At 51.7% G+C, this 14123-nt stretch overlaps 1 protein-coding gene across 1 annotated transcript in view; it reads right to left on the reverse strand.

Moving 5' to 3' along the window:
• Positions 1 to 1551: 1551 nt before the first annotated feature.
• The window catches only part of DSCAML1 (DS cell adhesion molecule like 1), a 366392-nt gene continuing 353820 nt past the window's right edge, over positions 1552 to 14123 (reverse strand). Inside the window, exons 24-33 of the mRNA XM_019975836.2 lie at positions 13997 to 14095; positions 13110 to 13298; positions 12439 to 12726; positions 10174 to 10329; positions 8080 to 8110; positions 7813 to 7931; positions 7358 to 7510; positions 6542 to 6736; positions 4426 to 4737; positions 1552 to 2595 (exon numbers count right to left, since the gene is read on the reverse strand). Coding sequence (XP_019831395.2) covers positions 2120 to 2595; positions 4426 to 4737; positions 6542 to 6736; positions 7358 to 7510; positions 7813 to 7931; positions 8080 to 8110; positions 10174 to 10329; positions 12439 to 12726; positions 13110 to 13298; positions 13997 to 14095 — 2018 coding nt within the window. The 3' untranslated portion in view covers positions 1552 to 2119. The remainder of the gene's footprint in view (positions 2596 to 4425; positions 4738 to 6541; positions 6737 to 7357; positions 7511 to 7812; positions 7932 to 8079; positions 8111 to 10173; positions 10330 to 12438; positions 12727 to 13109; positions 13299 to 13996; positions 14096 to 14123) is intronic.

Genomic DNA, 14123 nt, shown 5'->3' on the forward strand with positions numbered 1-14123 from the left:
CCCTCCAGGGTTCCAGCTTTCTTGCCTGCCTGATGGAGATCGTGATGCCTACTTCCCTAACCTGCCGTGAATTTACATTAGCCAGTCCTCAGCAAGAATTTGGGGCTTGATCATTGTGCCTACACTTTGGGAGGTGACCTGCAGATGGCATGTGCAGCCCTGGGAGGCAGCCTGTCTTCCAGTCACGCAAGGAGCCTGGAGGGCCTTTTCTCACAAATGCTGTCATCAGTTGGTTCCCCCACCCCCTGGGTGGATCCTGCAGGCCTGAAACAGAGTCTCCCTAAGGGTCTAGAAGCCACCCAGGAACACATAACCTTTGCCTCCTCCCCTCTTTCATGCCAACGGCATGAACTACCCAACATGTAGTTACCCAGGGCCGGAGTTCCAGTGTCCGCACTTGCAAGGGCTCAGGAAATGTTTGAGGAATGAGCTGTTTTTTGGAAAGCGCTTCTATTCAAGGTCGTGCATCCCAGGGAAAGCTCTCTGGTGGCCCAGACTGATGGGTACTACTCCTACCCTGCACAAACCTTCACTTCCTCCCTCCCCACCCCTGGAGTCCCCTTCCCACTTCCTCCTCTCGAGGGAGGGGCAGTGGGACCAGCAGGGCCCAGACTTACCTTCCTTCCAGATTCGGGGTCCACAAGTAGGCCTTGACTTGGGGTGCTGAGTGCAGGACCTCCCTGTGCACTTCCGAGGGGCCCTTCTTTCTCAACCAGGGGGCCGGGCCACCATAGAAGGAGACTTCCGGAGGCTTTGGCGTCTCCTGGGTCTATCCCCTCCTCTCCGCCTATCCAAACTCTTATGTCCTCTGACCCAGCTTACATGCTTTTTGACCCTCCCATGAGAACTGGCTTCTCTGCGTGTCTGCACGTGGGCAAGATTGCTTCCACCTGAATCTAACTCTATGTAGTGCCTCTGACACTAGGTGTGGCACCTGGTGTGCTCACTGGCCTCATTCTCTCTGGTGGAACGCTGTTCCCCTCCTTGTGAGCCCTTTTCACCTCTCGGACCTCTGATGACCTCACTCCTTCTCCCTTTGGGTTCATCTTGCTGTAACAAGAGTTAGCTGAGAACTTCAAGCTTTGGCTGGTCCCCGCCAGGATAACACAATCTCTTCCTCCCAGTTTAGAGGCACCGTTTACACGACTTAACAGCCCACTAGCTGTTAGAGTAGCTTTGTTCACCTGGCTACACTGCATTCTCCCAAAGGGCAGACAGAAGCCAGTAAACACAGCCCCCATCCCCATATCGGCTTCCCAGTGCTCTCACCGAGGTTGCCTCATTTTACCAACAAGTGAACTGTGGTTCAGAGAGGTTTAGGAAACCAAAGACACACAGCTGGTCCCTTGTAGGGCCCAGCATAGAACAGAGAATGGAACAGGTGCCCAAGGGGGCAGCTTGGCTAATGGAAAACCTTTTAAAAAGATTAACGTGCTGAGCTTAAGCTGGGCTTCTCAAAGTCTCTCCCCTTGAAGACCAACGGCCTGGTAGAGGGGCCTCTTGTCCCTGCGTCCTCACTGACCCTTGCCAGATGGGAAAAAAGCGACCACATAGAAACATAACCTTTATTGCACACGGCGCTGGGTCTTTTTTCATAGAAAAAGGTATTAACACATAAGCATCTGCAAATTGAAGCAACTCCTGGTTTTTTTTTTTTTTTTTGGAACAGTAAAATCGCATGCATTGTCTCTGAGTTGGGATCTTGGTCTTTGTCAAAACCACCTAGATCGGAGGGAGGGTGAGTAGGAGGGAAAAATTGCTGAGTCTTTGTGCCTCTGTCTCAAAATAAGGTGGGAGAAATATATAGATATATAGCTCATCGCTGTGCTCCTATCCCTCTATATAGGTATATATCTCTCCCCGCAGATTTTGTGGGGTGGGGGGATTTGACGTGTACTGTCAAATTCTTTGTGCCCTGGCTTCATGGAGAAGAAGAAAATAGTTTCATTTGTACAAAAGAGTTCTATGTACAGGCGTTCATGACTCAGGGGGTTGTTTTTTCCTTGTTGGTGGGTTTTTGTCAGTTTGATATAAATAATGCAGGAAACCAGCCAAGTTGGTGTGTGAGGGCTGGAGGTGCAGACAGGTCCAGGCTCGCGGCCGCCCTCCGGCTGCGCCCTTACACCAGGGTGTAGGACTTGGAGTAGGCCCCGGCCCCCTGCTTCTGAGACCTCCCCACCCCCGACGTGCTCATCTCGAGAAGTGAGTCCCTGGAGCCCCCCATTTTGGTGTGTGGGCCCCCGGCCCGCGGAGGCTCGGTGCTGGGGGCCGGAGGGGCGGTGCTGGGGGCCGCCGGGGGCTCGGCGGGGGCGGGACCGGGGGCTGCGGGGGCCGGGCCGGCGGGGGGTGCCGGCATGGCCAGAGTCCTCTGAGGTAAGGTGGCGGTGGAGGCGGCCGTGGGGGCCCCGGGGTGCGGAAGGCCCAGGGGCTTGCTGGCAGGGTCCAGGGTCAGGTGGCGAGCCTGGGGGTGGTAGGTTCGAGTCACGTTCCTGATGGAGGCCTCGCGGGGCGGGACCACGGGGCAGGGCTCACGCCCCTCTGCCTTTCGGAAGAAGGCCTCTGACTTGGCATACAGGGGCAGGTTACAGTAGTCACCTGGAAGGGAGGAAGTGCGTGGTGTCAGCGGCAGACGCCCCTTGGAAGCAGCCTGTTCCCCCGCCCCCAGCCCTCAGCCAGTCCCTCCACCCATAGGCAGTAACCAGTCAAGGAAAGATCAGTCACTTGGCCTCTCTGAGCCTTGGTTTCCTCATCTATGAAATAGGGATAACCTCATCTCCCTACAGTAATTTTGTGAGGAGGGAATGAGACAAAGTAGGGAAAAGGCTCCTTATCAGAATTAACCAGAAAAATTGCTCCAAGAAGGCCATGCACCACCACCCACGGAATCCAGAAAGAGCTGTCAGTCAGTCAATCCTGCCCATGTTGGGGCGGGGTGAGGTTTCCTGTGTTGAGTCAAATTTCCTGTGTTGGGCTTCCCTGGTGGCTCAGGCGTAAAGAATCTGCCTGCAGTGCGGAAGACCCAGGTTCAATTCCTGGGTCGGGAGGATCCCCTGGAGAAGGAAATGGGCAACCCATTCCAGTATTCTTGCCTGGAGAATTCCATGGACAGAGGAGCCTGGAGAGCTATAGTCAGTCCATGGGGATCGCAAAGAGTTGGACATGACTGAGCGACTAACACACACAGGGAAAAGGCTGCAATACAGCGGCACGGTGTTGCTCAATAGATTGATCCCTATTGTTAATTGTTCACTATAACTGATCAGCTTCAGCTGTGGGTGGGCTCATTTTCCAAACATGGTCATCCAAAAGCTCTGGCTGTTAGAAAGCTTTTCTATACCCTGAGAAGGAAAGGAATGTCAATCCTTGTCAATTCGCCACATTCAACCTGATTCTGTCCTCTGAAGGCCACCAGAGCCGGCCTCCTCCCTTTCCCAAGCCTCCGTTCAGACGTCTGACTCCGCTTCGTTTCCGCATCCCTCTCCTCCATCCTGTCTTCTCCAGGCAGAATGTTCCTCCTTTCTCTCAGTGCCTCCACAGGACACGCTTCCAGGACCCCACATCCTGATCCCTCCGCCCTGTGAGCACCCTGTGCACAGGCCCCTCTCCTGTCCACTATGCCAGCCACTCTTTAGGTCATCTCATTTAGACCCCGCAGACCCCTGGATACATTAATACCTGCTTGGATTTTGCAAATGAGGAAACTGAGGTTCAGAGAGATTAAGTAACTTACCCAAATTCACAGAGCTGGATGGGGAGGGGGAGTCGTAAAGGGCTGCTGGACTCCTAGGTCTCTGTTCTTTCTGTTAACCTGTGCTCTTTTCTAGATGACCCTGAACCCCTAGTTCAGCGTGGCCCCTTAGCAAGGACGCTGCCGAGCAGACCAGACTGCCTGGTTTGACAGCCTGTGCCTTGCACATGGTAACCCTGATGTCTACTTGTGGGCACCCTTGCTTCCCTCCCCCTGGTTATCCTAGACCTGCCCTGCTGACCTCAAAGGGCATATACTCTGGCCAGGGCCCTGGAATCAGATGTTCCCTGTCAGTCTGGGTCACTGCCCACCATGAGGTTTGACCACCATGGACATAGCTGCCAGGATTGCCCCTTAACTCTGTGCCAGGCATGGACAACATTTTTAATGCTCATTATAACAATGCAAAGTATATGCTCTCGTTTGCATTTCAAAAACAAGAAAATTAAGGCCAGAGAGGTTCCATGACTTGCTCGAGGTCACAGAGGTATTAAGCATTTGAGACAGGACGTGAACCCCGATCTGCTTGCTCCCAAGTCCTTGCTCTCTGCACTATACCCCACTGCCAAGGAGCCGTGCTGGGCGGGCGGGTAGGGTGCAGGCAGGGCTAGGTTCTAGCCTAGGCTCAGGGGGTTGGAAGGCAGGGACACAGCAAGGGAGGTGGTCTGAACACTCACTCTTGTTGGCCCGGTGAGGGATGGGCACAGCCACATTCTTCCCCCGGTCAGCGTCCTGGGGCTTGGGTGGGGAGGCGGTGAAGCGGCAGATGCCGGGCTCTGAGGGTGTGCTCATGGACGTCATGCTGTCCGCATTCTCGTTGGTGCCCGTGGTCATCTGGTCAGAGGAGCTGTCGGAGATGAAGCATTCGGTGATCTCAAACTTGGCGTGCTGCAGTTGCTCCTCCAGCTTGGCGTGCTCGTAGGCCCGGGCCAGCTCCTCGTAGGTGGAAGAGGCGCTCTCAGTGGACACCATGCTGTTCCGTCCTTTGTCTTGGGAGATGGGGGGGGGCACAAAGTTAAAAGGGAATGAGTGGCACCCCCATATTCACTGCAGCATTATTTACAAGAGCCAAGATACAGAGGCACCTGTGTGTCCGTGAGTGGGTGAATAGACTAAAAAGACGCACACAAACACAATCACACACAGTGAGATAGTGTTCAGTCATTAAAAAGGCAATCTTGCCATTTGGGAAGATATGCATGGACCTCAAGGGCATCATGCTCAGTGAAATAAACCAAGGACAAATACAGCATGATATCACTTATGTATGGATTCTAAAAACACCCCAAAACAACAACAAACAAAACCCCTGCACAGTTACAGAGAATAGATTAGTGGTTGCCAGAGGTGGTGGTGGGGGCGGGAGTTGGGCGAAATGGGTGAAAGTGGTCAAGAGGTACAGACGTCCAGTTATACAATAAGTAAGTCGTGGGAACATAAGGCACAGCATGATAACTACAGTTAGTAACACTGCATTGAATATCTGAAAGTTACTAAGAGAGTAGTTCTTTAAAGTTCTCAATATAAGAAAAAAAACTGTATGTGGTGAAGGATGTTAACTACACTTATTGTGGCGATCATTTTGCAGTGTATACAAATATCTGATCATTATGTTGTACACCTGAAACGAAATGTTATATATAAGTTATAGCTCAATAAAAAATAAAGTGGGCTTATGGGGAGAGGGTGAAAATGAGACCAGATTGAGCAGTTACCTTAACCATAACCCCAGTAGCCATCTGAAAGCCTGACTATGGAGTGGATGAGGCTCACATGACCCTGCTCTCTTCCTGTGAAGGTAGTGGTGGTGGCAAAAGTGGGATAATAAAGAATAGACTTTTGGACTCTGTGGGAGAAGGCGAGGGTGGGATGATTTGAGAGAACAGCACTGAGACATGTACATTACCATATGTAGAATAGATGACCATGCAAGTTCGATGCATGCAGCAGGGCACTCAAAGCCGGTGCTCTGGGACAACCCAGAGGGACAAAGGGAGATGGGAGGGTGGTTTCAGGATGGGGGACACATATGCACCCGTGGCCAATTCATGTCAGTATATGGCAAAACCCACCACAATATTGTCAAGTAATTAGCCTCCAATTAAAATTAATTAATTAATTAAAAAAGTGGGATCGTTGACTAACAAAATGCAAAACAGCTTTCATTCTTTCTGAAATCTGTTTGTTTATGGCTGTGCCGGGTCTTTGTTGCTGTGCAGGCAAGTGGGGGCTATTCTCTCGTGGCGAGGCGTGCACTTCTCACTGTGCTGGCTTCTCTTGTGGAGCACAGGCTCTAGGATGCTCAGGCTTCAGTAGCTGCAACACATGGGCTCAGCGGTTGTGGCTCCTGGGGTCTAGAAGACAGGCTCAGTAGTTGCGGCACATGGGCTTTGTTGCTCTGCAGCATGTGGGATCTTCCCAGATCAGGGATGGAACTCATGTCTCCTGCATTGGCAGGTAGATTCTTTATGACTGAGCCACCAGGGAAGCCCACAGCTTTTGTTCTTGATAATAAGCATCACCCTCTGAGCAAGCCTTAACCTCTTCTCCAACAAACATCATGTGTACCATTTTCTCCATCATATTTTGGGAGAGCAAAATGACATCCTTGACAAGCAGAGCTCGGTTAGGTCAAGCATTTTTGTTACAGCCACAGGGTAAGTCAGTGACCAGCTGGAAATGAAACTGACTGGTGCCTTGGACTCCATGCTGGTGGGTAGGAGTGGGGAAAATAGAAGATGGGGAATGGGGGAGACTGAGGAGAGTGAGCAGGAACCAGGTCCCCGGGCTTACCTGTGTCCTGGGAGAGGCTGGCACTGTAGCTGTCACTCTCGGTGACAGTAACACCATGCTGGGAGCCCACAGTGCGCCAGTCGGAGGTGAGGGTACGGGCGGGGGTGGAGGCCTGACACTTGGTCAGAGTCCACTGGCTTGAGTACCGGTTCCGGGTGCTGTGGGCTGACTTCACATTCTTTCTGGAGACTGGATCTGCAGAGAGGAAGCAAGAGCTATCACCCTCCAGCTGCGGCCACTCAGGCTTGGGCAGCTGGCATTTACCAGAAAGGGCGGCGGGGAGCAAGGGAGGAGGCAGGAGCAGCCACAGAAGCTCCCTTGGGAAAGCTGAGCATGCTGCCTTTCCTGAACACAGAGCTATCCACGGAGGAGGGGGGCTGCAGTGTCAGGGATACGGGCAGTGGGCAGCATCCTAGTCCTCCCTGGCCACCCCACCTTTTCTACAGCCTGGGAAGAATGTAACCTCCTCTCCTCCTGCCTCATGACTGTCCATTCATTCCCTACAGGCCTGTATGTATTCTGTCCTTATGTCCAGCGTCTCAGCGGAAGATGCAGAGGCCCTTGGAGAGAAAGAACAACTAACCCTCTCAAAATTTCTAGGGAAAGAAAGTGAGGCCCAGAGAGATAAGGTGAGTGATATGCCCAAGGCCACAGCTAGTGGGTCTGTAATCAAGGTCTCTAGACTCTATTTCCAGTGCTCTTTCCATTCTTCCATGCTGCTCCTCCCTCCTTTAAAAAAAAAGTCACCTCTGCATTATGCTGTGCCCAAGAAACCTCATCTGGGAGGTGGGCTGTCTTCCTGGGGATGGTGCTTACTAGTGCCAGGCCGGATGTCAGACATGTCGATCAAGGGTCCTGAGCTCTGGATGAGGGCTGGGTGGTGCAAGGAGACTCCGGTGCAGAAACTCTGAGGATTGACAGCCTGGCTGAACTCAGCATCAGTCACAGGGATGGTGGCCTTGTCATCTCCTGGAGGAGAAAACACAATCAGCAGGAATCCTTCCCTTTGGGCACCATCTTTGCTTCCCAAATTTCTCTTTGTCTTTATCTGACATTGAACCTAAGAAAGGTCAGGTAAGGTCTCCCCATTAACAGAGGAGGCAACCCAGTCCTTGAGAGAAGCTGCAGTGAGTTCTGAGGTTGTGGAGTTGTTGATGGGGCTGCTTCCAGAACCCCAGGCACTGTCTGAGGACTGGTGGTTGCCCTTCATGGGATGTGGCCTGGGGAAGCCCCCTCAGCAGGACACAGAGCTCGTGGCATCTGTCACTCACCCAGCTGCTTGATGCCCTCCTTGTCCTCGATGAGCAGCTGGACCCTGGGGATGTCAATGTGTAGCCGTGGGCCCTGGGGTGGCCCCTTCACAGGGGTGTCAAAGCTTCGGTTGTTCTTGCTGTGGGGAGAAGGGCTGGAGGTGGGTGACAAGGCAGCCACAAGGGATTGGGGGAGAGGTTTTGCAGGATAGTGGGGTCTCAGAAGCCTCTACCCTGGGTGAGGGGACGGAAATGGGAGGAGAGAGGAAGTAGCGATGTGACACCCACCTTATCAACATTTCTGCCAAACTCTTTGCATCTGCAAAACAGTAGAGAGAGGGGACTGAGTGAGAATGGGGTCTGAGCAGGATCAGAATTGGAAGAGGCATGGGGAGCAAGGAGAGAGAATTCCCTAAAATGGGGCCAGGGCTGGTCTCCTGGGAAGAAATGTAAGGACCTTGGAGACAATCCAAAACATGGTAAGGTCTCACTGCTCCCAATTCAGGATTTGACTCAGGTCTGTTTTCCTTTCCTCAGACTTTTATCTAACAGGGAGACAGTATATAAAGTATTCCATCTGCTTCCTGAACTGACTCTAATCAAACAAGACATCACAGCAGGTTGGAAATAGGCATCAGTGGTAGATCTATCCTCAGTTATCTGTTGGAGAGAGGAGAGAGTCGAGGATGAAGTGTAGGTGGTCAGTGGGCACCTCCAGATGACATCAGCCAAAGTTTTATTTCCTTCTCTAGGGCATCTGTCCCCAAAAGTCATGGATGGATTTGAAGGTCACTGTTTTATCTCATGCATGCATGTGCTAATTGCTTCAGTTGTGTTGGACTCTCTGCAACCCTATGAACCACAGCCCGCCAGGCTCCTCAGTCCATGGGATACTCCAGGCAAGAATATTGGAGTGGGTTGCCATGCCCTTATCCAGGGGATTTTCCTGACCCAGGGATCGAACTGGTATCTCTTATGTCTCCTACACTGGCAGGTGGGTTCTTTATCACTGAGCCACTCAGGGAGCCTGTTTTATCTCATAGGGACCCTGAATAGACTTAGGACTCTAAGGTTAGGAATCGACAAGAGAGGAGAAACAAAGAACATGGGTAATCCACTAGACTTCTGATAACTGAGAATGACTGGTTAGAGGGAATCTAGCTTTATGAATACATTCAACCATCTATCTAGCCACCCATCCATCCATTTATTATTGATCTATCCACTGTTGATCCATTCATCCAGTGATCTACCCACCAGGAGTTGGGTAGATAAATGGATGGTTCAGTGGGTGGTTGATGGTTTTTAAATGGTTGGATGGATGGATGACTGGATGTTTGATGGGCTTCCCAATGAATGCCAACCATTCATCCATTCAGCTATCAACCCATCCAAGCATCTATTCAACCATTCACCTAATTATCCATTCATCTATTCAATCATTCATCCAACCATCCATTTATACAACCATACAATCATCTATCCATTTTATCATCCATCTGTTCTTCAAATATACATCCATCCTCCATGGAGCCAACCATCTAGTGATTCAACTATCAATCCATCAGACATCCAATCATCCATCCATCCAACCACTTAACAACTATCAACCACCCACTGAACCAACCTTTTATCCACCCAACTCCTAAATACCCCAGGCAGCCTTAGTTATCCCCTCTTTTGTGCTCTTATTGTGCCTTGGCTCTGAACTCTGTAAGGGCATGGGTTGCTCTTTCTCATTCATTTTTATATCTCCAATGTCTGGCAGTATCTACAATATAGCACATACTCAGTAAATATATTCCAAATATATTTATAAATATAATTTTATATTTATAAATTTATATTTATAAATAAATATAAATAAACAGACATTTATTTAGAAACTAGTTGGTCTTGGGTAAATCAAGCCCATTCATGCCAGACCAGGGTATCAGGTGTTGGGACAGGGGAGGATACTAAAAATATTTAACACCTGACAAGGCATGGAAACAGCTCAGTCAAAGCTGAGCAAGATCCTAGAGACCACTTGCATGTCTTTAGTGGCTGGGCCCTAGGAAAGTTGCAGAGGTCCTATATGAGAGAATGGAGCATCCAGGGTGGAAGGGAACATGTATTTACCAACCAACTATGGAATTGTTCAACTGTCTTAACCAGCAACATGGTTTTACCAGTGTGGACCACTAAAAGTCAACCTGGTGAGGGCAGGCACAAAGTCTTAGGGACACAGAGGAAGCAGCAGTGAACAACTAAGGAGGTTTCAGAAGGCTGGAGTGAGTGCTCCCTTCAAGGGGACATGGACACCCTCTCTCATCCAGACAGTGCTCCAGGCCAGTGGAGAGTGGCCAGCGCAGCTGAGGAAGCACAAAGAAACTCGCCTACCTCGGAGCCGCTTCAGCCGCTTCTCTTTCCTCTTCTTGCGAACGATGAAGAGCAGCGCCACCCCCAGTGTGGCCAGGATGACCGGGCAGCCGATGGTGAACAGCTTCTTCACGTCGTCCCCCTCGCCTTGTGCAGACTTGATGGGCGGGATGGTGCCTGAACAGGGGTGAGGAAGGGAGTCAGATGCCCTAGGAATCGAGCGTTATGCAGAGTCTCATGGGCAACATAGCCCTTGGACCTCTCTTGCTGCCTTTGGTCTTACTCCAATCTCTACTTCCCAGGTCAGAGCCCCAACTCTCTCCTCTGCTCTCCCCAAGTTCTGGTCCCATCAGGACAGCCATGAATGGTTGTGTAGTTTTTATACTGCATATGATATTAAAGACTCCTAAAGGTCCATCTAGTCAAGGCTATGGTTTTTCCAGTAGTCATGTATGGATGTGAGAGTTGGACTGTAAAGAAGGCTGAGCGCCGAAGAATTGATGCTTTTGAACTGTGGTGTTGGAGAAGACTCTTGAGAGTCCCTTGGACTGCAAGGAGATCCAACCAGTCCATCCTAAAGGAGATCAGTCCTGGGTGTTCTTTGGAAGGAATGATGCTAAAGCTGAAACTCTAGTACTTTGGCCACCTCATGCGAAGAGCTGACTCATTGGAAAAGACTCTGATGCTGGGAGGGACTGGGGGCAGGAGGAGAAGGGGACGACAGAGGATGAGATAGCTGGATGGCATCACCGACTCAATGGACGTGAGTTTGAGTGAACTCTGGGAGTTGGTGATGGACAGGGAGGCCTGGCGTGCTGCAATTCATGGGGTCGCAAAGAGTCGGACATGCCTGAGCAACTGAACTGAACTGAGGCCTGTTTTAGAATCATCCTGAACCCTTTCAGAGATAGTCTCCTGCCTGTTGGAGTTCAGTGTTCATTTCCAGAGAGTAGCTGATAGGCTTAGATTCCCACATCCAGCTGGTAAGGTTGAGGGATGGTGATGATGACAATCACAGGAGACAGAAGTCAGGGCAGTGGGATCCTGTGTTCTCTTCCCCAAATGGGGGCAAAAGCCACTCAACACCCTGCAGTCTCTCCCTGCCCTCTCCCCCATGGGTGATATCTGCTAACCCTGGGGGCTGCTAGGAGATGTGATGAGTGAGTTCTCCCGCTGACAGAGCCTTCTGCCAAGCCCTGATGTTTACTTGTTTCAAAACCTCAGCTAAGAGTCATCTTCATGAAGTCTTCCTTCTTTGAGCAAATACCCTGAGATGCCACTTTTATTCTGTTTCCTTAACACACAGGTAGATTCAGTTACGCTTGTGACAGCTGGTCCCTATGAATTCAGCCTTCTATGTGCCTTAAACATGTGTGTGCATGAGTGTGAGGTATCCACATGTGGCAGATACCAGCTGGTGCTCACCAAAACACCCATGGGCTCAGCTACATTCCCCAGACTTCCTGGCAGTTAGGTTAGAGCCATGTTATTAGTTACGTACAACAGAATGCAAATAGAAACGATGAGTGTCCAGCACCCCCTGGCCAGGGCAGTTAGGAACTGCTGTGTCTTTTCTGTCTCTCTCTCGTTGGTGACCTTGGAAGCTGCATGTTCAAGATGGCCTAGCTAACATGGCGAAACAATGGTGGCTAGCCAGCCCTCACATTATGAGAGTAAGAAATCTTTATTGGATCAAGCCATGAAGCTTTTAGTGTTTGTTACTGCAGCATAGGTTACCCCATCCTGGCTAATGGACCATCTTAACAGAGTGTTCTTATAGAGCAGGACATCAACTACATCTCTGCCTCCTCTCATCTCTTTAAAGCAATGGAGAGCAAGGGTTGCACCTTCAAAGACCCTCTATTTTTTTTTTTTTCAATTTTATTATTTATTTGGCTTGCTGGGTCTTAGTTGTGGTATGTGAACTCTTAGGTGCGGCATGTGGGATCTAGTTCTCTGACCAGGATAGAAGCTGGCCCCATCTCCCTGCATTGGGAGCGTGGAGTCTTAGCCACTGGACCACCAGGGAAGTCCCAAAGATCCTCTGTCTTCAGTGTTACTGACCTGCCTGCCTGCCTATCCATCTGTGTGGTCACAGGTGCATCCCACTTATCTGCCTACTTGTCTGCTGCTCCTTTTGCCTGTCCTTTGCTTGCTTACTCACCCATCTGCCTTTGTCCCTGACTAGAGTCATACCTCTTTTCAATTTGCTTGTCTATCTCTTTACGTGTCTGCCTCTCGGCCAGCTTCCCCGGCAGCAGCCCCCGCCCGCCCTTGCCGACTCACTGCCATCGTAGTCCAGGGTGGCAAACTGGGCGGTCTCGTTGCCGCAGCCAGCGCTGTTGCAAGCCCTCATGCGCAGCTCGTACCACGTGGCCTCCCGCAGCTCGGTCAGAAACACCTCCCCGGAGCTGTTGGCGCGCAGGCCCTGCCAGGCCCAGGTGCCCTTGGGCCGGTACTCCAGCATGATGGCGGTGATGGGGCAGCCCCCGTTGTTCCAGCCCTGCAGGTTAAGCCGAGCATGCGTGGAGTTGATGTGGGTGAAGAGGTGCTGGTCTTTGCTGAAGGAGGGCTCTGGGGGGCCAGAGGGAGAGACAGAGGTTAGAGAGACTGGGAAGGATTTCCCTGGGGCGGCTGGGACTGCAGTGGTTCCGGGGGATCAGTGGGAGGTGTGGATGGGAGTAGGGATGCTCCAGGGGACAGAGGAGGAGGAAGAAGAGGAGAGGGAGATGGACAAGGAGAGCAAGGCCTGGTCCAGGAGGAAGACAGAGGCAGGAAAAAGGAAGAGGTGAGCCATCTGTCTGCCACCCCTTGCAGGGAAGTGGGGCCAGTTTTTCCTACTATGATTTGTCCAGATGCTGCAGCGATGGAACTAGGTGGGGTCTCCCTGGAGTCTCTGTGCTTCCCTGTGCCCTTCTACCCCATCCCAGCACCTGCCACCCTGTCCCCGGCCTTACCCCGCCCGTGGGTCTTGGCCTCAATGATCTCACTGATGCGCCCGGAGCCTACGCTGTTTTTGGCCGCCAGCTTCACCTTGTACCACGTGCCGCACTTGAGGCTGTCCAGCCTGAAGGACCGCTCGCTCGAGCTGACGAACACATCCTTCCACTCCTCACTGTTGTCCACCGAGTACTGCAGCACGAAGCCTGGCCGGGAGGTTTGCCTGGCTCAGGAGGGGCAGGGCGGGGCCTGGGGTCCCCCAACAGCTGTCATGGGACTGGGCTCCGCAGGGGGTCAGCAGGGGGAACTTTTGGCCGTTAGGATGGCGTGGACGCCAATTAGATGCAAAACTGGAAGGATCTGGGGTGAGTTGTAGGACTCTCTCCCATCGGCTCTTGTGTTAGGGTTTAGAAGCCAGGGTGGGGAGGGGAGCAGAAACCGGAGCTGTGAGACTTCAAAGGGGTCCTATTGAGACCTTGCTACTCCGTGTACAGTCCCCTGGCCCCAAAGCATCACTTGGGAGCTTGTTAGACATGCAGATTCTCAGCTCCCCGAATCAGAATCTGTGTTCTTACAAGATCCCCTGGTGATTCATATGCATATTTAAGTTCAAGTATCTAGAACATTTGTTGATTTTATAGATTTGGAAACTAAGACCCAGAGAAGAAAACAGACTTCCTCAGGTTCACACAGCTCACCACTGGCAATGCGGGGGTGGGTGTTCTAAAGCTCAGACGTCTAGGCTGGTATATTTTCCATGGCGCTTGGGTAACTCCCCTGTGGTCCAAACCACCCCTCTTCCCATCACTTCCAAAGCCTTATGAGGACAAGCAGTGGGAGTAAGTGAAGCGCTTCCTCTGCCCCGGCCCAGAATTCTCCGCACTCCTCATCCAGGCCCCCTCACCTCGGATGGAGCTGCCCCCATTGTCACCCGGAATCCAGGTCAGAGTGATGGATGAAGCCGAGGTTTTGGAGACAGTCAGACGGGGCTGGTCCGGGGGAACTGTGAGGGGAGAGTCAGGAGCCCACAC

The sequence above is a fragment of the Bos indicus genome, chromosome 15 (genome assembly GCF_029378745.1).
Source record: "Bos indicus isolate NIAB-ARS_2022 breed Sahiwal x Tharparkar chromosome 15, NIAB-ARS_B.indTharparkar_mat_pri_1.0, whole genome shotgun sequence".
Lineage (NCBI taxonomy): Eukaryota > Metazoa > Chordata > Mammalia > Artiodactyla > Bovidae > Bos > Bos indicus.